This window comes from Arachis stenosperma, chromosome 9 (assembly GCF_014773155.1).
Source record: "Arachis stenosperma cultivar V10309 chromosome 9, arast.V10309.gnm1.PFL2, whole genome shotgun sequence".
In the NCBI taxonomy this organism is placed as follows: domain Eukaryota; kingdom Viridiplantae; phylum Streptophyta; class Magnoliopsida; order Fabales; family Fabaceae; genus Arachis; species Arachis stenosperma.
In genome coordinates, this window is record NC_080385.1 from 9,788,236 (window position 1) to 9,814,032 (window position 25,797).

General features: G+C 37.0%; 2 protein-coding genes across 4 annotated transcripts in view; one reads left to right on the forward strand and one right to left on the reverse strand.

Moving 5' to 3' along the window:
* The first annotated feature begins 280 nt into the window (after positions 1–280).
* LOC130950809 (non-specific lipid-transfer protein 2-like) lies at positions 281–949 on the forward strand. The gene has a single exon (XM_057879398.1). It carries the CDS (start codon positions 289–291, stop codon positions 646–648), a length of 360 nt encoding a protein of 119 aa, XP_057735381.1. The 5' UTR covers positions 281–288; the 3' UTR covers positions 649–949.
* A 466-nt stretch (positions 950–1,415) lies between these two features.
* Positions 1,416–25,797, reverse strand: part of LOC130950441 (kinesin-like protein NACK1) — a 32,460-nt gene continuing 8,078 nt past the window's right edge. For 2 of the 3 annotated variants that reach the window (XM_057878931.1, XM_057878929.1), the window contains exons 8-22: positions 6,732–6,816; positions 5,840–6,080; positions 5,657–5,746; positions 5,449–5,549; positions 5,195–5,311; positions 4,955–5,036; positions 4,808–4,875; positions 4,649–4,708; positions 4,432–4,556; positions 4,045–4,243; positions 3,832–3,942; positions 3,654–3,746; positions 2,495–3,427; positions 2,083–2,408; positions 1,416–1,996 (exon numbers count right to left, since the gene is read on the reverse strand). In XM_057878931.1, the coding sequence (XP_057734914.1) occupies positions 1,669–1,996; positions 2,083–2,408; positions 2,495–3,427; positions 3,654–3,746; positions 3,832–3,942; positions 4,045–4,243; positions 4,432–4,556; positions 4,649–4,708; positions 4,808–4,875; positions 4,955–5,036; positions 5,195–5,311; positions 5,449–5,549; positions 5,657–5,746; positions 5,840–6,077 (2,871 nt within the window). In that variant the 5' untranslated portion in view covers positions 6,078–6,080; positions 6,732–6,816 and the 3' untranslated portion in view covers positions 1,416–1,668. The remainder of the gene's footprint in view (positions 1,997–2,082; positions 2,409–2,494; positions 3,428–3,653; positions 3,747–3,831; positions 3,943–4,044; positions 4,244–4,431; positions 4,557–4,648; positions 4,709–4,807; positions 4,876–4,954; positions 5,037–5,194; positions 5,312–5,448; positions 5,550–5,656; positions 5,747–5,839; positions 6,081–6,731; positions 6,817–25,797) is intronic. The other variant, XM_057878930.1, reaches the window with a different exon arrangement.

Below are 25,797 nucleotides of genomic sequence, written 5' to 3' on the forward strand. Positions count from 1 at the left end.
CAACTCTGCTGGAAAAAAGTAATTTAGATAAGAAGCATTAAAAGAAATTGCCCAAATTAAATTTAATCCTAACTTCTTTTTTGAAGAAAAATTTAGTAATTTACTTAATAGAAGTATTTACAGCTGCGTGAAATCATTAGTAGAATTTTGAGTGGGCCAATCAAGAATTTCACTTTCCCTCATCACACTTACTTTCAACCTACACTCTCACACTCCTTAGTCCACATATTTTCTCTTTGCTTTTCCACTGAGATCACAGTATAAATAGGGTGTGAAACTGAATCCAAAATGCATCAAAACAGAAAGCATTCAGTTCACATACCCTCTCATTCTCACACACTCCCTCACCCTTTTACACAAGGAAGAAAAATGAAGGCATCGCACATTGCCTTGTGCACCATGATGGTGTTGCTTCTTGCTGAAGTTCAAGTTTCAATGGCAGTAACATGCAGCCCTGTACAACTGAGTCCTTGTGTGAGTGCAATCACCACTTCAAACCCTCCATCAAGTCTATGCTGCTCTAAGATCAGGGAACAGAAGCCCTGCCTCTGCCAATATGTTAGGAACCCTAATCTCAAGAAGTTTGTTGACTCTCCTAATGCAAGGAGAGTTGCCAGCACTTGTGGAACTCCATTCCCAAGGTGCTGAAGTGTTTAGACCTTGAAAGAGGTTCATATTTCTCTGCCTGCATGCAGTGTGCATCTTTGATGCTTCATGTTTGTGGTTAGAGAGTTAAGGGGTAAAATACAAGTAGTGTGTTATTTGGTGTGATTGGTCTATCATCATCTATGTATGGTTTTATTAGTAGAGAGTGAAAGCACTAGTAGTAATGGATGTGATGCTGTGGTTTCATGTCATGTTCCTTTGGTGTGTTCTTATCTTTACATTAGTGGTTTCAAAAAAGATATGTATTTATATTTTGAAGCAGTCTCAGATCATGTTTACTTTGTGACACAAACTCTTTCTCTCACTCACTCTCTTGCAGCTTATAGTCCCTCTGGTGAACTTTTGATTTGGTTTCTTTTGGTTAGGCAAAGGATGTTACTTGTGAATACTAGAAATAAATAAATACAAGCCATGTTTGCATGATAACAAATGGATAATTGCTCACCGTTCAGTTTGCCTTATGAGTTGCCACGTCTGTAAAATGACATACTTTGCTGGCTTCTGTTGGGCACTACCACCAAAATCAACAGAGGAAATCAACGCATAAAGTTCAAGTGAAAGTGGTTCGTCTTATACTACGGAAAATTTGAAACAACATCACAATTACTCTGTCATGAAATTCTGCTAATTGAAGATAAGCTGAATTAGTTTCATGGGCCAAAAATAAATCATTAAAACCAAATCATTCATATAGTATGTACAGAACAGATAAAAGGTTTCATATTCAGACGAATTGGATGGTCCTTACAGTTTTTGTGAGAAGTCTCAACGTGTTGGATAAATATAAACACAGAACACATGATACAAATAAAATCAGAACTACTAATATGACATAAATCTCACCAAAGCTGCGATATTCATATCGAAGACATTCTTTATGTAAATAGGAAATCCAGTGGAATTGGATTGGTTTATTGCAGAAAAAATGTCCAAAATAATCAATTGTGATTGAGTAAGGGTACCAAAAATTAATGTCATGTACATTTACAAACTTAGAATATGTTACAGGTTAAGGAGATTTGTTATTTGATTCCAGCCCATCATCCATGGCCTCTTATCAGATGGAAGGACAAAGTTCAGCTCAAACATCTCCTTTGACAAGTTTCCCCCTGTAGAGAAACCCACAAGCTTTGCAACTATCTCAGCACTCTCTTGTACATGCACTTGATCATGAGGATCTGTCCAAAGCTTGCTGACAAATTGCATCTTCCTCTGCTTCCCATCAACTGGGACATCCCATTTAATATACAATGCTTCCCTCTCCTCCAGCGTTAAACGAGTCGTCAATCTCTTGGCGAGGAATTCTCTTTCTCGTCGCAAGGCTCTCATACTGCACATTGTAAAATTATATTAAATATAAAATTCTTATCCATAAGTCATTTGAAAACAGGTTAAATACACAGAGAGAAAGAGGACCTTGATGACAATGAGATTATAGGTTCATCTCCAGCACGAGGAGCTGGGCTTGCATTCCCAAGTTCTGCTAAATGTTGTTGCAACCATGTCAGTCTCCTGAGCTCAACTTCAATGTATATTTGATCAGCTGGGTCTCCTTTGAATAATAAATAAAACTGGGTCCTATGAATAATGGAGACATGACATAAATGCCACAAGTCAAGAATCTGCTGCCGCTGCTCCCTAAAAGTAATTTGCCAGGGAACGTGCGGTTCCTCTGTTTCACATGTGTACTCTTCATTTTCTATGTTGTGGCCATTTGCTTCATTTGCCTCAAGCTCAAGCACCTAAAGAAAATGGATGCAAAGATATGACATGAGTGAAAAAGCTAATAACGTTTTAGCATGTGTATAATGCATGTGTAGATACATACCTGGCAAACAAGTAACTGCTTTTGGTACTGCAGTTTGGCTACACGTTCTTTCAATTCTGTAACATATGCTCTGATACTTCTTACATTCTCCTCTGCTGCATTCTGAAACATTTTCTGCATTTTCTTCATGTTTACTGAACTCGAGCGCCTATAACCCGGAGCATTTTCCTTTGACTCAATACATCCACTTTCTCCACTTTTTGATGGAGTCTCCTTTTCGGACTCTGGCAGAGTCTCAATAGAAACAATATCATCATTCTCAGGGGCTTTATTTTCAATATCAGATTCCAATACTTGCTCAGTAGTTGATAACGGTGAACATGGAGATCTTATGAAGTTTTGGCGATTGGCAGCACTACTTGAAGTCAAAGGAAGCAACTTTTTCTTTTTGTGTTCCTTTTTGTGCTTTGGGGAAGCCTCACTGGTTAACTGTTGAAAATTGTTTGGGAGAGACATCACAAGTTTGTCTATGGACCTTTGAACATTTTCAAGCTGTTGTTCAAGATTTGCAATGGTGCTGCCCTGTGAATGAAGTCGGGTGATCTCTTCCTTGAGATTAGCACTTACACTCTTGTTTACAGAAACCATGTTTCCAACTTCAACCTCCTTGGGTGCAGACCTAACAGCACGCATCTCCCTTATTTCTGCTTGAAGCTTGGCAATTGTCTCAGCTGCATCTTGGTTACCTAGTCTATGGCATGCAACTTCCTTTTGTAATACTTCCAAAGCTCTATTGGCTTCTTCACCAAGCTGCTCCTGAAGGTGCTCAAGTTTTCGAATTTCATGCATAAGGGTAAAAGGAGCAGTAGATGATTGCCTCATGGACTGTCTTAGTGTTGTGCTTCTTCGCTCTGGTTTTGGAGATGATAGTGCTCCAGCGAATGAGAGACACTTCTTGACTGGTAAATGTGGTGATTCAGGTGGGATTGAGACCTGGGATGCAAAAGATGTTAACTCAATTGAAATGAATTAATTGGGGGGGGTGTTTGTGTGTTGTTACATGAGCTGAAGTCTAATTGGGTGTTGTACTGTTGTTACATGTGTGTGTGTGTGTAATTATAGGAATTACCTAACTAATACAGTTACAGCTACAATTAACTAACTATATTTTGCTATTAGACTTCAGCTCATATAACATGTGTGAGGGATAGAGACCTACCTGCTGGTCATCCTGAAGCTTTTTGCGTAACTCTGCAACCTGAGATTGAGCTAGATCTCTCTGGCGCCTCAGCTCTTCGATTTCCATTTCCATCTGGGACATTATTAGCCAACAAGATTCAGTACTACGGTAACACGGTATCTATTTGTTCCTAACATCTTATTTTTTCTCAACTTACCTGTTGAATTTTCCAATCCTTTTCTTTAGCGGGATCAGGAGTGCGCAGCTCTGCCTCCAGCCTTGCCACTTCCTTTTGCAAATGTTTAACAAGTTGTTTGTCTGAAACAACCTAGGTAGAGCATTTGAAAAGAATGACGTCAATCCTTGTTTCACAAAGCTGAAAATTAGATAAAGTAAAAAACCATCAAGGTGATCAAGAATCAGTACTTACCATGTTAACTTGAGCATTGTTTGTTACTTCCTTTGCTCTAGTAGCAAAGTAGAGAGTGTTCCGAGATTGCTCTACGTGGCTTAGTGCTGGACTCAAAGTACATATAATGGCAGTGCGTGCATTCCCACCAAGTGAGTGTTGCAATATACGTGTGAGCTTTGAATCTCTATAAGGTATATGACCACTTCTTTTCCCAACACTGCACACAATCATATGAAATCAGTTTATCATAAGAAGGTGAAATCTGACATTAACATGTTTAATTGTAATTGATCACTTTTCCTACTATCTTATAACAGCCCAATAACATTCCTGTTGATATTGTTCTTACTCCTCACCACTAGAATAATATATATTCCATCATTAAAACAAGAGATAGATTCTGACCTTAGCTTTCTGATTACAGTTGTAAGAGTCATCAAGCTGAGGTTAATATGGCAACCTTCTCTGAGCCTTGTGCCATCAGCATGAGTTTGTGCAGCCCTCTCACTTCCAGCCAGATCAACAAAGTTCTGCACTCATTCACATAAGTTCTAGTCAGTCAATATACGCTTTGACTTTCTCTCGACAATCCGAAAGAAGATATGTGGGAAGTTATGATTACCAGAGTTGCAACAAAGGATCTCACACAATCTGCATTTTCTCGAAGAGTACTTTGAATTGTCTGTAGTGTACAGTAAAATAAAAACATAAATGAGCTAAGCCAAATTAAAGAGGAAAAAAAAATGGTTCTGTGTGTTCAGCAAGTAATTGTGTGACTTACCAGTCTTATTATCTGGTGACTCCGCGAACTGGTATCATTTAGAGCAGTTTCACCAACTTGCCTTTGAGCTGCCAAACAACAGATGTTAATTTATTTGAATAAGAATAAGGAAACAGAGGGCCAAGTTTACCTACGAGAGTCTCCTACCTTCACAAATAGAGATCAAATGTCTCAAATGCTTATCGTCTTTTGCTGTTTCTTCAACTAATTTCTCAACAACAGTACCTTTCTACATCATGTGACGCACATCAAGATGTTATTCAAAATTCTTAAAACAGAAGCTACTGAACTTGCTTATTAAATTAAATAATATTAAAATATGAAACTCCAAATTCAGGAAGAGAAGCTACTGCATTAAATGCTTAAAATAAAAAACTTAGAGGTTACCTCAGGATCATCTAGAAGCTTCAGATTGCGACCAGATTCTGAATTTAACAAGTCCCTAACATTCTCATTGTAAATTTCTAGTCCAGATATTTTTATGGTGAAATCTCTTTCTGTGGTCTGTAATGATGCAGATTGAAAAGATTAGTAATAAATTAGAAATAGACACAAAATGTTTCGCTGAAATAATAAAAAAGCAAATCTACAGACCAATGTATATGGATTAAGTACCAGATTGAATCTTTGGAGAAACTTACACTCATTATGTGCTTATAAATATCATTGACAGCCTTCTCTGTTATTCCTCTCATTGTATACGTCTTTCCACTGCTAGTTTGTCCATAAGCAAAAATAGTTGCTGCAACAAATATGCATGCAATCTATTTGGTCATTCACAGGTCACTAGCAGAGGCACAAGTTACCAGGGTGATCAGGGCATAAAGCTACAAAAATTAAATACATTACCATTAATGCCCATCAATGCAGATAAAGCCACATTCTTTACCCCTTCTTCGTACACTGCCTCGGTTAAACAAGCAGGACCAAAAACTTTGTCTACAAGAACACATTGACGAAAATAAATAATACTAATAAATAAATAAAGTGAAGACATTAAATTATGAAGGAAAGTTTGAATTTGTCTAATACCAAAGGTAAACGATGCTGGTTGAGCAGCACGTTCATTTGCGGGCGGTTTATACACAATCGTAAAATCATCAATGCAATCCCATGCCACCTGATCCTTAGCCAATTGTTCTTTTCTGTTTAAAGGCCTTAGCCTTACAGTAACTACAATCTTCTCCTCTCTGGCTCTAGGCCCTCCTGGGGTTGATACCGGTGTCCTATCTATCTTTGAAGCTGGTGTTCCAGGTGCTTTGATAGTCATCTTCTAGATAAATCATAGTTATGAAATTATCAGAAATATGGACACGATTATTTTGGGCTAAAGTGACCATGATGCACTTTACACTAAAAATCATGAGTAGATAATTTATACACTCTTAGTTGATAACTTTATACACAAGTTCAAGCAATCTTGTCCTATAAATTGTGTCCATATTATAAAACTGTAAGCATAAAATTTCAACTCTACTAAAATTAAAAAACTATTTTACTGAAGTAAAAAACAAACTGAAATCGACAGAACCTAAAATTTCAAATTAAAATATATGATATATGACAATAATATAGGACTGGTTCACTGAAGCATGCTCAAAACTCAAATGCAAATGAGTTTTTAAGCCCTTTTCTAAAAAGATAACTCCATCAACAAGTCGCATAAATTTACTTTTAAAAGAAATTATCTAAAAAAACTTTAAATAAGTAAATAAAAGACAGAAACAAGTAGGAAAATTTCATACTAAGGACTAAACTCGGAAAAGGGAAGATTCTATGATCAGAGTGTTAATTCAACTTTTACATTAATTTAAGCATAAACCAAGCAAAATAGGAAAGTAAAATTATGGAAACAACTCCATCAACAAATAATAAAATCCAGTAATTCAGCAAATAAATAAGGAAACGCGAGCACAACACTCACATCAACCTCTGTTGGATCACAAGTTGAGTAATTTTCTTCAATCGAAAGAGTGCAAAGCCTCGTAGCAGCCAATTAGGGCAAGAATCTAGGTAGAGAAATGGGGAGAATCTTCGAAGAAGAAGAGTGAAAGGGAAATAATTTAGGGGTTTTGAAGCGCAATCGCTGTTTGTGTGGTGAAGATGAGAATGAAAATGATGTGAATGGAAATGGCATTGGAGTGTGTGTTCGACGCGACTACTTCATTTCAATTTGGCGATAACTCTAACGGCTAGTTTCTCACTATATTTGGTTTATTTAAGTATATATTTAATGTTATCAGATTAAAGAATTTAATGTCACCAAAAAAAAGATTAAAGAATTTAATTATTAATTAGTGTTAATTATGCTTTCGTCTAACCTCTAACGTTTTCATTCGCCAGGTAATCAATCAATGACGGTCAGACACAGATGGAGTGGGACCCTGCGGTTTCAAATACTAACGTTTTCGTGTTTCTTTTAGCTCTTACATGATAATTAAATAATTTTTTTATTTCTTTCTCAGATTTAGACAACTTAACTTCTTCCGTGGAAAAATAGGACAAAAAGGAAAGGGAGAGTGTTTGCCACTTTTAATTTTAATATTGGACAAATAATTCTATTTTTCAACGATATTGAGATTTAATATATTATTAATAAATCAGATGGTCAAATTTAACAAAGAGCAGACATGTTTACTACTTTATTAGGGGATAGTGGTTTGTTTGATTTGAAGACTATTGGGAGGCGATTTTCTTGATACGGGAGGGTGAAAAATTATGTTGACGTGGCAAAAAAACTTGATCGAGTCTGTATAAATAGTAGTTGGTTATCTGTCTTTCCAGAGGCTTATGCAGAAGTTTTAAATAGGCTTCAGTCTGATCATTGCCTTATTCTGGTGCGTTGTAAATGTCGTCCTCAGCCTAAAGGGAATCGACCTTTCCGATTTGTTGCTGCTTGGGTTACTCATCCTGGGTATAGGGATATTGTGAACCAGTCATGGTGGTCTAGTAATAGAGGGATTCATGGCAAGCTTTCGGAAGAACAGAAGAATTCACTAGAGTTTAACTCGAAGGTATTTAGTAATATTTTTGTTAAGAAATGTGAATTAGAGCAGCAGATTAATTATTTACAAAAGCGTTTGGAAGTGGTGAATAGTATTTATTTGCGTCAGAAAGAGCAACAGTTGCTTGATGATTATAATAATACTCTAGTGCAAGAAGAGCTTATGTGGTTCCAAAAGTCCAGAGAGCAGTGGGTAAGGTTCGGGGATAGAAATACAAGATTCTTTCATATTCAAACTCTTGCGCGAAGGAAGCATAATAAGATTCATGGCCTTTTTCTCAAGGATGGAGTGTGGGAAACTGATCCAGAGGTTCTGAGTCAAGAAGCAGAGTCTTTCTATAAAAGCTTATTCTGTCATTTGGATGATGTTGATTTGGGTTGCCTTGGTGATGTGCCTCTTCCTTCTCTGAATGAGGAAGCTTGCAATAATCTTACGGCACTAGTTACTATGGAGGGAGTCAGAACAGCTATTTTTCACATGAACTCTTTTAAAGCTCCGGGTCCTGATGGGTTTCAAGCTTTCTTCTTCAAAGAATATTGGGAGATTATTGGTCTTGATGTTTGGAAGATGGTTAAGCAGGCATTCTCCGGTGTTACTCTTAATCCGAGAATGTTGGAGACTTTACTGGTTCTTATTCCAAAGGTTGAATCATCGGTATCTATGAAAGATTTCAGACCGATTAGTCTCTGCAATGTAGTTTACAAGATCATCACGAAAGTCCTTGTTAATAGGTTTCGTCCTTATCTTGCGGAGATTGTTGGCCCGCTTCAAGGAGGATTTATTCCGGGACGAGAAACTCCAGACAACATCATTATTGCTAAAGAAGTCCTCCACTTTATGAAGAAGAATAAATCAAAGAAAGGTATATTGGCCTTTAAGATTGATCTGGAGAAAGCTTATGACAAAGTTGACTGGAGGTTTTTAGCTCATACCCTTAAGAGCTTTGGTTTTTCTATTCCTACACTTAATTTGATTATGAATTATGTCACTGCTTCTTCCTTATCTATTCTTTGGAATGGGAATCGTCTGAATGGCTTTACTCCTAGCCGAGGCCTTAGACAAGGAGACCCTATGTCATCCTATCTTTTTGTGTTGTGTATGGAGCGATTGGCATGCTTTATTAGTCACCAGGTTGATTTGGGCTTGTGGGAGCCGGTTGCTATTTCTAGAGGAGGACCAAGAATATCCAACTTAATGTTTGCGGATGACTTGCTTCTATTCTGTAAAGCTACAAAGAGACAAGTGCAAAATATGATGTTGGTTTTAGAGACTTTTTGCAAAGCATCTGGGATGAAGATTAATGTGGAGAAGTCTAAAGCTCTTTGTTCCAAGAATGTCTCTGCAACAAGGAAAGAGGTTTTCACTGGGGTATCCTCTATCAGATTTGTCCAGAACTTGGGCAAGTATCTTGGAGTTACCCTTAGCCATTCTAGGGTGACTCGTTCAGCTTTCGATGGTGTCCTGGATAAGATTCGGAATAGGCTAGCAAGCTGGAAAGGGAGTTTACTCAATCAGACTGGTAGACTCTGCTTGGTTAATTCTATTGCCGCCGCTATTCCCACGTACCAGATGCAGGTCTCTATTTTTCCCAAAGGAATCATTAGTAAATTGGAGTCTATGATGAGGAATTTTCTTTGGAAAGGACAAGTTGATGGAAGAGGATTGAATCTTGTTAGTTGGAAGGTACTGGTTACTCCAAAAAAATATGGAGGTTTGGGGATTAGAGATACTTATTGTGTAAATATTGCTCTTCTTGGGAAGCTAGTTTGGACTTTTTTCCAACAGCCAAACAAGCTATGGGTCCAATTGTTGGATGCCAAATACCGATCATCTCTATATGACTGTTTTAGTTATCCTAAGAACAAGGACTCTCCCATTTGGAGGTGTCTTTGCAAGGCTTGGGAAGTGTTGAAGGATGGGTTTGCTTGGTGTATTGGAGATTTGAACCAGAATTTTTGGTTTTCTAGCTGGAAGAGAGAAGAACGGTTATCTAATGAGATGAATTATGTTCACATTTCTGATTCGAATCTCCGGATACAGGATATTTGGTCGGTTGGTAGGTGGCATTTGGATACTCTTTATTCTCCTTTATCTCAAAATCTGAAAAGTAATATTCTCTCTTACAATCCAGATGAACAAGCAGGTCCGGAAGTGGGTTGGTATTGGAGTGGGTCTGCTGCCAAAGTCTATGACTCACGCAATGGTTACTTGTGGTTGTGTAAGCAGCTGTTTGGTTGGAAGGAGCGGGAGAATTGGCTTTGGCTTTGGCCTCAGCTTGTTCCAGAAAAGCATAAGTTTTTGGCTTGGTTGTGTCTTAAGGAGGCTCTTCCTACTTCAAGTTTTCGCTTTAGAAGAGGGATGTCATCATCGGATAGGTGTCCAAGATGTAGCCAGGAATCGGTTTTACATTGTATTCGGGATTGTCTAAAAGCTCAGGTTGTCTGGCATAGGTTGGATATTTCTTGTCATCCTTTGGATTTGAAGAGCTGGTTCTTGTATCATAACAGAGAGCATCCGTTCAAGTTCTTTTCGGGATTTTGGTGGATATGGCGAGCAAGGAATAATGACATCTTTAATCCCCATGAAACTTGGCCTTCGAAAAAAGTAATTTGTCTGACATTAACTTCAGAAAAGGAGCTTAGGAATATTTTTGAATTACAACGTATGTCCATTCCCTCTACTCAAAATGGTTTTTGGTGTAATATCCGGTCTAACCGAAATTAGTTAAATAATAAGTTAAATAGGAGCGAATATGGTTGGAAGATTTGGCAATTTGAATTTGATGATTTCAATATGATATTTGGATTCAGTGAATTTTTCCGAGTCGGAAGACATAGTTTTCTGCGTAAAAGCGCGCAGTGGAATTTTGATCGGCAGTACCGGCTGAGACCTGTCTGGTACTGCAGCTGAGAAAATTGATTATGAGTAAATAAGATTAAGAAATGAGGAATTATAATTAGGGGAGGTAGAAATATTTGAAGTGCGATTTAAAGCGCTAATCTTAAATGTTTTGGTCCAAAATTGGGCCAACAGACAAAAATAAGTGAACTGGGCCTAAGTGGGCCCAAGACCCAACATATATAAACATTAGTTATGAGCATTTCAGCTCATTTTACCCTAAAAGAGAGGTTGGGGCGCTGAAATAGAGAAGAGAGAAGAGAAGAGAGAAAACCTAACTCTCTTTGATCTTCAAACCACCATAACTTGAGCTACGGAGCTCCGATTGACGAGCCGTTTATGGCCACGCGTCGCTCTTCTCATCCTCTACATTTCTATCTGAGTTTTGTGGTGAGTATTCCATTCATCTCTACCCAGTTTTTGAAATTCCCCACTGTTACACGTTTTTGAGAATTGAAATCTTGTAATTTTGGGTGTTTAGGGATACTCCAACATGGATTCTAAGTGAGTTCTATCCCTACTTCACATGGGCTGAGGTAAGAAGTGCTCAAACCCTTGTGATTTGTCATTCTTATGAGCCCTAGGTTGATATATGTATGTAATATTGGTTATGTTAGTGCATTTGATAGTTTTGGTGCACAGTTGGGAGATTGGTGTTGCTTGAGTAGCTTTAGTGAGGCTTGGGGCTAAGGTTGGTGGAGACTTCCAAAGAAGAGGCTCAATTGATTTGGCTACAAGAGGTACGGTTTAAGTTTCATTTAAGTACCGTGTGGTGTGATGAGAATTCCTAGGCTAGATGCCCCTAGGATTAAGTTTGGATTGTGTAAATGGTTGATGCTAATATGCATAGTTGGTATGTAATGTGAGTTGATGATTGGATTGAGAATTGTGTGGCCTTGTATGCTTGGTGTATTGAAAATTTGATGTATTGGGTAATGTGTATTAATTTGTGGTTTATGCATTTAAATTGTGAAATTGGGCCGGAGGCCGTAAATTTTGGGCCGGAGGCCGGAAAGAGGTAAGGGAGGTAAGTTGATGTGTGCATTGTAGGATGACACAAGTGATTGGATGAATTTCATATAATGAATATGCGAATGATTGGGTTGATTGTTGGATAATAAGGTTTGAGGAGTTGAAGGGTGAAATTATGTAGATGAGGTATGTTTGGTTTTGGGTTGAGAAATATTATGTGGTCATATATGTGATTATGATTATTGATGTCTTGATGGTATGATGATGCATGAGAGGTATATATATTGTGATATATGCTTAAGGAATGATTAAGGTTGATTTGTGGGTGAAACCACGTGATAGTGATTATGATATTGATTATGTATAATGATGGTTGATTGAAAATAGTATTATTGGAAATTGAGATGAGGAAGGATGTATGACATGTTGATATGTTTGTAATTTAGCCATTTGCTTGAAATGGGTAAAGATGGTTATATGGCGGTTTTGTGAATCGTGGTAAAGTGTTATTGTATGAGTTGAGGAGGCTTGATGTTGATTTTGGTATATTTTGATTGGTTTCAAAAATGGTTGAAATTGGCATGTTTTGGTTGATTTTGAAAAGAGTTTAAAATGGCTTGTTTGGAAATGGCACTTTGTGGTTTTATATGAAAAATATAGTTTTTGGGCATACTTTGACGGGACATAACTTGGACTACGGATCTCTGTTTTGTGCCAAATCTGTTTAGAAATGAGATTGGATCCGGGATGTCCATGCCGTTCGAAGAACGGGTGAAAAACGATTTAAAATGAGAAAGTTATGTCCGTCGGAAGATTGGGGGTTGAATCTGTGATTTCTGCAACTTTTAACTTAGAAATTTTTAGCAGAATGACCCTCCACGCGTAGGCGCACTTGGCGCGTACGCGTCATTCTTCGAGAAGGCACCATCCACGCGTGCGCGTGGGGTGCGCGTGCGCGTCGATGCGCTGCACCCAATGCCCAGCCATTTTCCCGAGAGTTGTGCCAGAGTTGTGCCAGTCTTGTGCCTGGGGCGCAAGTGTACCCACGCGTACGCGTGGCTGACGCGTACGCGTCGTTGTCTATTTTTCAATCTGCGCGTCCGCGTGAATGGCGCGTATGCGCCGATGAGTTTTGTGGCCATCCACGCGTGCGCGTGGAGTACGCGTACGCGTGGCCCTGTTTTCATCCCAAAGTTGATTTTTGAGTATTAAAAGCCAAATCTCATACTTCTAAGCCTCCGATCTCACCCCTTATGTATTAAATCATTATGATATGCCTAGCAATGAGAAAGGAGCTAGGGGATGTGGTAACTTGCGAGTGAAGCAAGGGGAAAAGTTATGATCAATGATGATCAACGATGATTATATGAGATATGGAGGATGACGGTGGGAGTACCGTGTATGCCATGAGCCGAAAGGCTATATTTATTGATAAATGGCTGGTTCTTGATTGGACCATGAGCCGGATGGCTGAGTTATTGCCGGGTCACGGCAAAGCCATTATTGATTATGGCTGAGAATAATTGCATATATGATTAATGAATGAATGTGTTAAATGGATAATAATGGAAGATGTTGAAATGTGATGTGTAACCCCGGGTAGTAGGCAGTGGCGTTGTCCACTTGCTCCAGGTTAATGTTTGAGATTTGATAACAATGAGGATTGATAATATGAATGGAGATTGAATGAATATATGTTTGAGATACCTGGGCAGTAGCAAGGGTTGTGGTTCGTCCCGCTTGCTCCGGGTTAATGTTTAAGATACCTGGGCAGTAGCAAGGGTTGTGGTTCGTCCCACTTGCTCCGGATTAATGCTTAAGATACTTGGGCAGTAGCAAGGGTTGTGGTTCGTCCCACTTGCTCCAGGTCAGAGATTGTGATGCCTGGGTAGTAACCGCAGTAGTGGTTGTTCCACTGGCTCCAGGTTGAGCTTTTAAACACCCGCCTGGGTAGTAGCCGCAGTAGTGGTTGTTCCACTGGCTCTGGGTTGAGCGGGTAGTAGCAAGGGGGTTGTAGCTCAAACCAACTTGCTCCACAAGGGGTGTTTCTGTCCAATGGTTAGCTACCAGGACATGTCGGGTTGGCTATATAACCGACAGATGATATCATTAGCCATAGGACAGGCATACATCATTTGCATATGTTTGAATTGTTTGGGTTTGCCTATTTGTTTTGGATTTCTATATCATATATGCTATGTTACCTGATTACGTGCTACTTGTTCTACTTGTACCTTATTTGTGTATTACTTGTCTGTATTGCTTGTGTTTGTACAACTGAGAGATCCCTCATGTTGGTGTCGGTGGATGTTGGGGGCTATTTTTGATGAGATGAATTGATAATGCGATTGCATGATGATGATAATTTTTGAATGAGATAATTTAAGCCCCCTGGGTAGATGCAGTGATGTGATTTCACTAGCTCCAGGCGAGGGTATGATGTATTGATATAGAGTTGCTGAGGCAGAACAACTGGTGATGGTTTTGCTTATGATTCTGAGTCTGATTTGTGGAAGAATCAGCGAGTTGGGAAACATGTGTAACATGAACTAGATTTAGTATCCCCTTACGACAGATGCCTATTTATGGATTAGTGAGAATCTAGGCTGGATACTTGGTGAAAAGGAGTTTAGGATGCTTAGTGAGTTTTTATTGCAGTGCATTGTATTTATTTGGCACTTTTACCGTACTGGGAACCCATGGGCCCGGGGTTCTCATTCCGTATATATCTCTTGTTTTTCAGATACAGGTCCAGGTACTCAAAAGTGAACTGTGGTTCGTCTGAGAGACGGCGAAGATCTTTATTTTTTCTACTTTGTGTTTTGCTTAGAATCTCTCCATCCTTGTTTTGAAAAGATTATATTATGTATTGAACTCTTTTGAACTTGCCTATAGAGGCTCTTGTGTTTCCTTTGGAAGAGATTAGGACATACTGTTGTCAACTACTTTCATACTGTACCCTAGCCGGCCTAAACTTCGCGGGTCGCGACTAGTGGCTATTACTTATGTTATATATATCTATCTGTTATCTATCTCTTAATCTCCTTTATGCCTTGTCCGTATATCACTTTCGACTTCACAGTTTAACTTTTCGTTGTCGAAATGTGAGTGATACGTCTTCGCGATTTTATTTCTACTCTTTTCAGGCTTCTCGATTAATACTCCTTTCGAAATTACCTATATTTATATATTAAAAATCCACCTGGGAGTCGTACCACCGTAATATCATTGACTTATGACTCGAGCATAAGGATTTGAATATTAGGGTGTTACATTTGGAATCCCCCATGCATTGGTACTTTTAAGATTAATTGTGATGCTAGTTATTTTGGTTCGGATGAGAGTGTTGGTTTTGCTTGTGTTATTAAAGATTGTAAGGGGAGCTGGCAAAGGGGTGTTTGGGAATGATTGAGAGTAATAGTATTCTTCAAGGAGAATTGTTTGCTATTTGGAGAGGATATCTCTTAACTTGGGATGTGGGTCAACGAGATGTTATTTGTGAGACGGATTGTGTGGAAGCATTTAATCTTGTTACTCAAGATGGTTTTGGGTTTATTGATCCATTGGTGCTCAAAATAAGAGATATCATGCGTTGAAATTGGCGTGTTGACTTTCGTTTGATTATGAGAGATGCAAATACGGTGGCAGATACTATGGCAAAGATGGCGATGAAGTTACAACTTTCGCATGTGGAACTTCTTTCACCTTGGGAGGAGTTTAAGAGTAGTCTTAAATGTGACTGTCCCTATATTTAAGCAGTTCCTTATTTTGTTTATTTTGTTTTTCTTTGTTTAATTTATTTCAGTCACCAAAAAAGATAGTCAAATTTAAAGTATACAAACCTAATTTTTAGATTGATGGTTTTTATTTTTATTTTTTTTAAATATGCAAATCTAACCTCAAATTTGTATTCTACTATTCAATTTGTGTTTTATTAAATTTTAAAATTTCAAAATTTATAAAATCTAAGGGTCAGGTTTTTCTAATAATTTTATTATTCTTTAAATTTCATCTTTAGATTTGTTAACATTCATAATTAAATAGCACACCTACGGAAGCTAGCCCTAAAATAGAGAATAAGTCTAAGGTACAATTACAGCATGGTACGACGAGCTCCAGACAAGGAGACCTCGTCTTACGAAAAAATGACATCAGTTCCCCCACTCCCGGAGAAGGGAAGCTCATGCCTGACTGGGAGGTTCCCTCCTGAATCAAGATGGTAATCGAATAAGGATCCTACAAGCTCGAAAGACTAGATGTGACCGAGCTCCTAAAATCCTAGAATGCCACCTTCTTACGGCGCTACTATACGTAGAAACATCCTTCCAAAGCAACAAGATCGAGGTCGTTTAGGACTATTTCTTTACCTTTTATTTTTTGCTTTTTTCTCTTTCATTTATTGTTTAAGTTGTTTAATCACATATTTTCTTATCAGGCACTCTTTCCTACCCACATCGGGAGGTTTTAACGAGGCCCAAATCTAAAATAAAATTTAGTTTTTCAAAAGCATTGCCCCATCTAATGGCACAAACTAAACGCGGCTACCTCCGTGGATTGATCATCCCGAGGCCAACAAAACGGATATCCAAATAAGTAAACGACTACCCGAGAATCGATCACCCCGAGGCCAAGGAAACAGATATCCAAATAACAAAACAGATATCCAAATAAGTAAATAGCTACTCGGAAATTGATCACCCTGAGGCTAACGAAACGAATATCCAAATAAAAAAAACGGAGACCTGGGAATCAATCACCTCGAGGCCAACAAAATTGATATCCAAATAACAAAGCGGATATCCAAGTAAGTAAACGGCTACCTAGGGATCGATCACCTCGAGGCCAACAAAACGAATATCCAAAAAACAAAGCAGATATCCAAATAAGTAAACGACTACCTAGGGATCGATCACACCATGGCTAACAAAACGGATATCCATATAAGTAAACGGCTACCTGAAAATCGATCACTCTGAGGCCAACGAATTGGATATCAAAAAAACAAAACAGATATCCAAATAACAAAAACCGACGACCCGAGGATCAATCACCCCGAGGCCAATAAAATGGATATCCAAATAACAAAGCAGATATCCAAATAAGTAAACTGCTAACCAGGGATCGATCAATCCGAGGCCAACAAAATGGATATCCAAATAACAAAGCGGATATCCAAATATATAATCGGCCACCCGAGAATCAATCACCCCGAGGCCAACAAAACAGATATTCAAATAATAAAAAATGGTGACCCGGGAATTGATCGTCCCGAGGCCAACAAAACGGATATCCAAATAAGTAAACGGCTACTCGGTGATCGATTACCCCGAGGCCAACAATACAGATATCCAAATAACAAAGCAGATATCCAAATAATTAAACGGCTACCCAGGGTCGATCACCCCTAGGCCAACAAAACAAATATCCAAATAATAAAACAGATATCCAAATAACAAAAAAGGCAGCCCAGGGATTAATCACTGTGACGCTAACAAAACGAATATTCAAATAACAAAATAGATATCCAAATAAGTAAAACGGCCACCCGGGAATCAATCACCCCAAGGCCAACAAAACGGATATCCAAATAAGTAAACGGCTACCTAGGGATTGATCACTCAGAGGCCAACAAAACAGATATCCAAATAACAAAACGGATATCCAAATAACAAAAAACGGCGGCTCAGGGATCGATCACCCTGAGGCCAACAGAACAGATATCTAAATAATAAAATGGATATCCAAATAACAAAAAACGACGGACTGGGAATTGATCACCCCGAGGCCAATAAAACAGATATCTAAATAACATAACGGATATCCAAATAACAAAAAGCGGCGGATCGGTGATCGATCGCCCTGAGGCCAACAGAACGGATATCCAAATAATAAAAATGGTGACCTAAAAATCGATCACCTGCGAAGCCAACAAAAAGGATATTTAAATAAGTTAAACGGCTACCCCCAGAAACTGATCACCTCCGAGGCCAACAAAACAGATATTCAAATAAGCTAAATAAGTAATGTATTGAAATCGGCCTACCAAGAGGCCCAAAATAAATTCAGAATAACAGCCCAAAAAGGCCATACAAAATAAGCATGAGCTGACAGTCTTCCAACTCGCGAAAAGCCGAACTCACCAACATCCCACCAATTAGTGCAGAATGATGTCACTCCATTTCTAGGCCCCTCACGGCATCCCAATAATATAAAACCAAACAACGAGCTCCTTGTCAAGCCACAACAGTAAGAAAAAGGTTCCTCCAGCGATGAGACTGAACACACTTACTCTCTCACTCTAGTGACAACTATTATGGATCTGGTTCTCGGGTCCCACACCGGAATGGCTTTCGACCCGGTTATCCGGGGTTTGGTCTCCTTTTAACGGTCCAAACTGGTCCTACAATCTCTAACCAATATTCGAATTCAAATACCTCTCTTAACTTAGCCAAATAAGATAAGATGAGATAACTACCACCAAACATTTAAATTCAAATACCTTTCTTATCTTAGCCAGATAAGATAAGATAACTACCACCAGCTATATAAAGGGGAGTCAGAGGCCCCTCAGGTACTCACACATTCCTCACACACACACCTCTTAGATCCATTTTAATTTGAGCGTTGGAGTGTCTTTGCAGGTACCACCTCCTGTCGCTCCAAGAAGATGATCCGACAACTGCCTTGAGTTGCAAGTCTCCGATCCACCTCATAACCCGTACCAGAGATTTCAAGTACATTAATAATATTAAATCATATATAAATTGCTAAATAAATGTAACAATATTTTTTACAAATTAGCTTTCAAATTTAATATTAACTTACATAGTATCTAAACTAATTCTACACAATATAGCATTTTAAATATATACTATATAATATAATTAATTTAGCTATTCGCGCAACACGCGTCTCAATCTTGTTGATTCCTACGGTAAGCAAATTTCTCCAAACAATCTGCAGCAAATGGACAGATTTTGGAAGGCTTAAAATTCAATTTCTAAAAGTTTGGCCTCTACTATATAGGTAGTACTCATCCAAAATTTGGATCATGGAAAAAAGAGCATTCATAATACCCTAACTAATTTTTGTTTTCATTTTTTCTTTCGTAGAGCTTACTTGGAATATTCTTGTTTTATCTTTTTTTTTTTTTTTAAAGAAGTATATAGAAGTTACTCGTTATGTATATGGTTACAAAAACTAAGCCGATCAATAAATTGGTGAGATGACTGGTTCACTGATTTAATAATTTGACCGGAGTTCAAACGGAGTTTGACCGATTTAATTTAATATTAAATAAAATTATTAAAAAGTTAATATATAATTTTAAATATTTAAACTCAATAATTTCTAACCTAAAAAAATAAAAAAATTTAAAATTTTTATATAATAAATTGTCCATAATTTATCAGTAAAAATTAATAAACAACTTTAAACATGAAAATTTATAACTAAAATACATCAAAATACATGTAAATAATAAATACATAATATTCTACCACCAAAATAAACAACATTGACAAACAAGTTTTCAACTAAATAAAAATACTAATCATAAAAAATCATAATCATAATTAAGTGCTTCAAGATCTTTAATATACAGTCAACAAAAATTATTCCATCAATAAAATTAACTCAATCAAAAAATTAAAAAACCAGCAACAGCATTATGGTAAAAAATAACAACTCAAAATAATAAAAATTAACAAAAGCAGTAGTTCAATATTATTAACTTATTAGCAATAACATTGACAGAAAATAGTAACTCAGAATAATTAAAAATTCAATTAGTATCAAATCTCTCATAAAAATCTCTTAGAAAATTCAACACTTTCATATTGTTATACATCTTAAACCCATCTTGTTTCACTTTAATTCACCAATTAATTAGAATCTATAATCTAATAATCAAAACTAATAACCAACAAATTAGTAATAACCACTGACGATTGAATTTACAAATAGAATCATAATTTGAAATAAACAAAAGAATTACAAAAACATATGAAATCAAATAAATAGACTATGAAATCAAACTGTAGTAACAAATTAAAAACAAAACAAAAATATAATTTAAAATTTACAAAAATAGAATTACAAAAATTGATTAATTCATTTAATTTAACAAAATAAAAAAAAGCTAAAAAATAAAAGACAGCAATCAACAGAAATTAAATCCAGAAGACAGCAATAAAAAAATAACAATTAACCCAGAAAAACATACAACAATCAACATAATTAAATCTAAAAAAATAGCAATTAACTTCCAAAAATAAAACTAAAGCAGTGGACGGATGGAGGCTTACAAATTCAGAAATTTAGTAACTCAAAATAAGCAGAAATGAGCAAACTCAGAATCAGAAATAAAAAAACCAAATAAAAGTACAAAACAAGCAAAATTAAATTGAAGACCGGTGGTGAAGGAGGAAGCCAAGTGACGGCGACGGAAGAGGGAAAGTGAGCTCGGGCACAGAGGCAATCGAAGACAGAGGCTTGACGCACGAGAGAGATAGAGGGATCGACGATGCGGATAGAGACACGATTTTAGGGCGGCCGACGATGACGAGGACAAAGGCGGTGACGCCAACAGCAGCTTCGAGCATACTTGGCAATGTGAGGTGAAGGGATCCAGGAAAAGAGGATCGTGGCGGCCGGGCTCGACGTTGGCTTAGGAGAAGAGTTCGTCGGCAACGGCAGCACTGGCCGCTACCTGCTGCTGCTGGCTGTCTTGGAGAAAGAGGCTGCTAGGGTTTCGTGTGGAGCTTAGAGAGAGAGGGGGGCTAGGTGGTGTGTGTGTGTGTGTGAGAGAGAGAGAGAGAGAGAGAGAGAGAGAGAGAGAGAGAGAGAGAGAGAGAGAGAGAGAGAGAGAGAGAGAGAGAGAGAGAGAGAGAGAGGGGGGAAGGGTTTATGTATTTTTTTTCTTTTAAATTGAAAATCGAAAAAAATCGTCCAATTCAAGCGGTTCACTGATTAATCGCTGGTTTGACCAATTTTTTGTCAGACGATTTTTCACTTCAACCGAATCGGCTAGGGGACCAGTTCCCGGTTGAACTGGTTAGTCCGGCTTGATTTTCAGAACATTAGTTATGTTACTTATACTGCCTAACCGCCTTCCACATTTAAAGTGATGAGTTGTCAATTCTATTACACTTGCAATTGTGTATATATAACTTCTATACTCTATCGTTCAACTTGTAATGAATGTTCAGAAACTCAGATGCAGATGCTAACTATAGGCTCTGCTATCTTTTCTCTCAACTCTCTTTTTCTCTGCTCCCTTTACTAGTTCTAGTTTTCAACTATCTTCTAATACCTTTCATGGTATCAGAGCCCACATGTTTGATGGATCCAAGTTCAATACTTTCTGTAGATACGATGAACTCTTGAGGCTTAGTTCCAACGAGAAGCTTTCCAAGTTTCACCGCAACTTCGATCTATATGAAACTTGATAACAACAATTTCTTGCAATGGAAATACCAAGCAGAAGCGATGATTGAAGGTAACGATTTATTAAGTCATGTATCTGGAAATGAAATAATACAGCAAAGATTGGTGAATGGTGAGATTAATCCAAAATTTCAAAGATAAAAAAGGCAAGATGCTCTATTGAAATCGTGATTACTGGATTCAATGTCAACAAAATTTACTACAAGAATAGTTGGATGCACCTACACATTTCAAATCTGGAATAGGTTAGAAAATTTTTTTCCACAAACTAAGGCTAAGGTGATGCAATTGAAGAACAGGTTGAGCAATACTTGAATAAGAGTCTCAGTAAATGAATATTTGCTTTCTATCAAAGGAACAATTGATGCTCTAGTGTTAGTTGGTGAGATAGTGAGTGAAAGTGATCATATGAATGCGCTACTTCACGGTTTGACTGAAAATTATGCTCCATTACTTACTTCATTGCTGACAAGACCACAAGGTATCACTGTTGGTGAGTTAGAGGCTATGTTGCTAGCTCATGAAAACATGTTAGAAAGGTTTAGAAATCTTGATCTAGAGTTTGTTCAAGCAAATATGGCTCACTCTAGGTTCAACAATCAATTCGCTACTCAAGAAAGTGATCAAGAATAGTTTCAAGCAAACATGGTTCAATGAGGGAATTTTAGAGGATGTCTTAGAGGAAGAGGTATATTTTTTAGAGGCGGTAAACAAGACATGAAGTATGAAAGAGGCCAGTAGTCATAATTTGCTTCTAATGCGAATTTTGAGAGAAATCAGTAGTCACAGCTTAGTAGTGATAGAAGAAGATCCCAAGGTTATGGACAAGGCTATGGAAGGTCACATAATTATGGCCAGAACTGTGGTAGAGCAAGCTTTGGCAGAGGTGAATTACAAGAGAGACCACAATGCCAACTCTACAACAAAATTAGGCATACAACAAGAAGTTGCTAGTTCGGATATAAGAAAGATCAGCAAGAAGTTGCTAAAGGAGCAGGGAATAGTTCACATGTTTTCTTGTCCACATGTTGATCAGCATAATGGTACAGTTAGAAGAAAGCATCGACATGTAATGGAGATGGGACTAACCATGTTGGCACCAACATCTTTACCAATCAAGTTTTTGGGAGAAGCCATTACAACAGCTGTTCAACTAATCAACATACCGCTTACACCAATCTTGGATGGAGTGTCACCAAGTCACCAACTGAGAAACTACTTGGGAAAAGCCCATCTTATGAGAGTCTGAGGGTTTTGGGTGCTTATGCTTCCCTCACTTAAGACCTTATAACAGAAATAAATTAAACTTTAGGTCCTCTCCTAGTGTCTTTCTTGGGTATGAAACCAATCACAAAGGCTACAAGTGCTTGAAAACTTCTGGTAAGGTGATTATCACCCAAGAATATGGTGTTTGAAGAAAGTAGATTTCCTTTAAAAGAGGTAAGTTTTGGTTTTGGTACTAATTCTGAAGAAAGAATGCAAAGTGAGCAAGTCATCTACATGCCAAGAATTCCCATTATTTCCTCCTCCACAACACAGTTTTAGCTGACTCAGAGACCCCTAATATTTCTGCAAGCTCAATTTCCCACACCATAAGCCAGCCAATTTCAAATCCTCTTAAGCCACACCAGCCAATTCTTGCACAACCTCCCTTAGTCTCTAGGCCAATTATAGCACCAATCACTTAATTAATGCAATTTATAACCACTCAACAGCAAACCTCTATAGCCAGCCCTATTACTTTACACCCAACAATTACTTCACACCCAACACACATTGCTCCTTCAGATATTCCAATTGCAGTTCTAATCTTAGACTTGGAGATTGTTCTTTCTTGTACTAATACTAGTGAACCTCAGCCTTTATTCACCAACAACCACCCAATGGTTACTTGAAGAAAAGATGGAATCTACAAGCTCAAGGTATTTCAAGCATGTGTTGAGCCTCGAACAGTGCATCACGCTTTAGCAAATCCCAAATGGAAGCAAGCTACGGATGCTAAATTTGCAGCATTATAAAAGAACAATACCTAAAAACTTGTCTTTACCCAATTGGCAAAGAAACAATAGACAGTAAATGGGTGTTCCAATTGAAGTATAATACATATGGTAGCTTGCAAAAACACAAAGCCAGACTTGTAGCTCAGGACTTCTCACAAAGACCAAGTTTTGATTTCATTAAAACCTATAGCCCAATTGTTAAACCAACCTCAATTAGAATTGTTCAATCCTTGGCTCTAGCTAAATCGTGATTTATAAGACAATTCGATGTCAATAATGTATTCTTGCATGGTGAATTAACTAAAAATATTTATATGAAGTAGCCACGAGGCTACACGATTGGAAATGATACTCTAGTGTGCAAGCTTACTAAGGCACTGTATGGATTGAAATAAGCTTCGAAGGCATGATATTTCAAACTCTCAATGGTTCTGAGAAACCTAGGATTTACTGCTACAAAATTGGATGTATCAGTTTTTGTATAACAAGTTTCAATTACTTATGGCCTTATCTATGTTGATGATATACTCATCACAAGAAGCTTGCAAGAGGTCATTATTGAAGTAACACAATAGTTAAACTCAGCCTTTGTTCTAAAGAATATAAGGGATCTGGACTATTTCCTTAGTATACAAGTCACTAGGACAAGGAATAGAGGGATGTTGATGTCCCAAACCAAATATGTTCAGGCATGATTGGCTGTAAGTGTAAAATCCAATAAATTAATAAATAATTAACTAATAAATTAATTATAAACCAAAAAAATTAAAAAATTAAATTTTATAATTTGAAAAATAAAAATATTAACATACCGAGAGAGAGAGAGAGAGAGAGAGAGAGAGAGAGAGAGAGAGAGAGAGAGAGAGAGAGAGAGAGAGAGAGAGAGAGAGAGAGAGAGAGAGAGAGAGAGAGAGAGAGAGAGAGAGAGAGAGAGAGAGAGAGAGAGAGAGAGAGAGAGAGAACCCTAAACCCTTATCACATCAAACTTCAATTCCTCCTAACTTTCAATCCGAAGATCTGCCGCATCGTTTGTGGCCACACGTTTATCTCGCCGAGCTCTTCAATTCTATCTGAATAAAGTAGTAAGGATCTCTGAATTTCATATCCAATTCTCCATTCCCTTCATTTATATGAATTTGGTTTGGGTATTGAAAGATTTTCATAATTTTGGTAGTTTAGGTGCAATCTAGCATTGGGTAATTGTTGGGTTTCGTCCCAATCATCAGTGGGTAGGGTAAGAAACCACTAAACCCTTGTGAATTGATGAATTCGTAAATTCTAGTGTTTGATTTTGGTACATTGTATAAAATTAGATTGAATACATGTGAATTGGAGTCAAATTAGTGAATTGGAGTACTTGGAATAAAACTTTGGTGGCTGAAACTTATTGGATTTGATTCGGAGTCTTGAAAGTTTGAATTGTGGTGTTTTGAGTTTAAAAAAAATCTGTCAATGTATAATTCGGTTTCTTCTAGTTAATAATATATAATGCTGTGTAAAATTTAAACTAATAACTCTTAAGATATGTTTAAATTATAAAAATTGGTTAATTAATAAATAAAAATTATTGAATTTGGTGTTAAATGTGTAAATTGTGAAATTAGTAATTTTATGAATGAAATTGTTAAATGAGATTGATGTTGAAGATTAAAGTTAATAAAGTGAAATTGGATGTGATAATAATAATTGTGATGTTGCTGGTAATTGTTGGTGCTATAAATAGTGATCACTAGTATATATAAAATATTTCTTCTCCACTACCTCAATATATCAAATCTATTAAAAAAATTTCTTACGTCATCTTTTAAACATTTATCTATCTCATTTTTATTGAATTCACTTGGCTTTATTTTCTGTATTTGCTTTTACTTTCTCAAAGAATCTTTATTCATAATGCTATCATTGTCACTTATCTCTAAACTAGAATTTCGTTCAATATCTAAAGAAAAGTTAGCATTTTGAGAGTTCGCTAATTTTGCCTCCAAATACTAATTTTTTCTACACATATTCTTTCAATTCCTAATTTTTTATCATCATCATTCAATCATAATTTTTCTGTACAAATTAAATTGGAATTGAGAAGCTCAAGTTATCGCCACTTGATATAGACTAATAGTTATTATCAAACAATTAGAAAAAGTTTAAATGGTTAATATGTACAAGTTGAAGAAAGTTCCTTGAAGCAAGAATGTTACTGCCAGTTGGTGAAGTAATGCACTGCTTATGTCATTTTTAATAATTAAGAATGATTATTTTATTATTTGTATTAGCATGTTATCTTATCTATAAAATGGCATGAAAGATTTTATACTTTGAGATTTTTTCATATGAATGAAAATGTATTAAGTTGTTTAAATTTTTTTTAATGTATTATTGGTGAGTTAGAGAGCCAAAAATATAGTAGTGTTATTTATATGAGTAAATAATTTTGAGGTAAATTAATAATGGATTTTATACTTATATTTGGTATCAGAGTTAGTTAATCTAGTATTAATTGAGAGTTTGTGAAGTGTGAAAGAGTTTTCACATAGTTCTTTGTTATGTGTTTCGATTCCAAATTAGATGAAAAATTTGATTATAGTTATTGAAAGACTTTAATGTCTACCTATTTAAAAACTCAAAACCTGTGAAAACTCTTATTAAATATGTTGCTATTTGAGATTATTTT

Excerpts from the sequence above, each read along its gene's own strand:
- LOC130950809 (XM_057879398.1), top strand. The coding sequence starts at position 289 with ATGCATCAAAACAGAAAGCATTCAGTTCACATACCCTCTCATTCTCAC.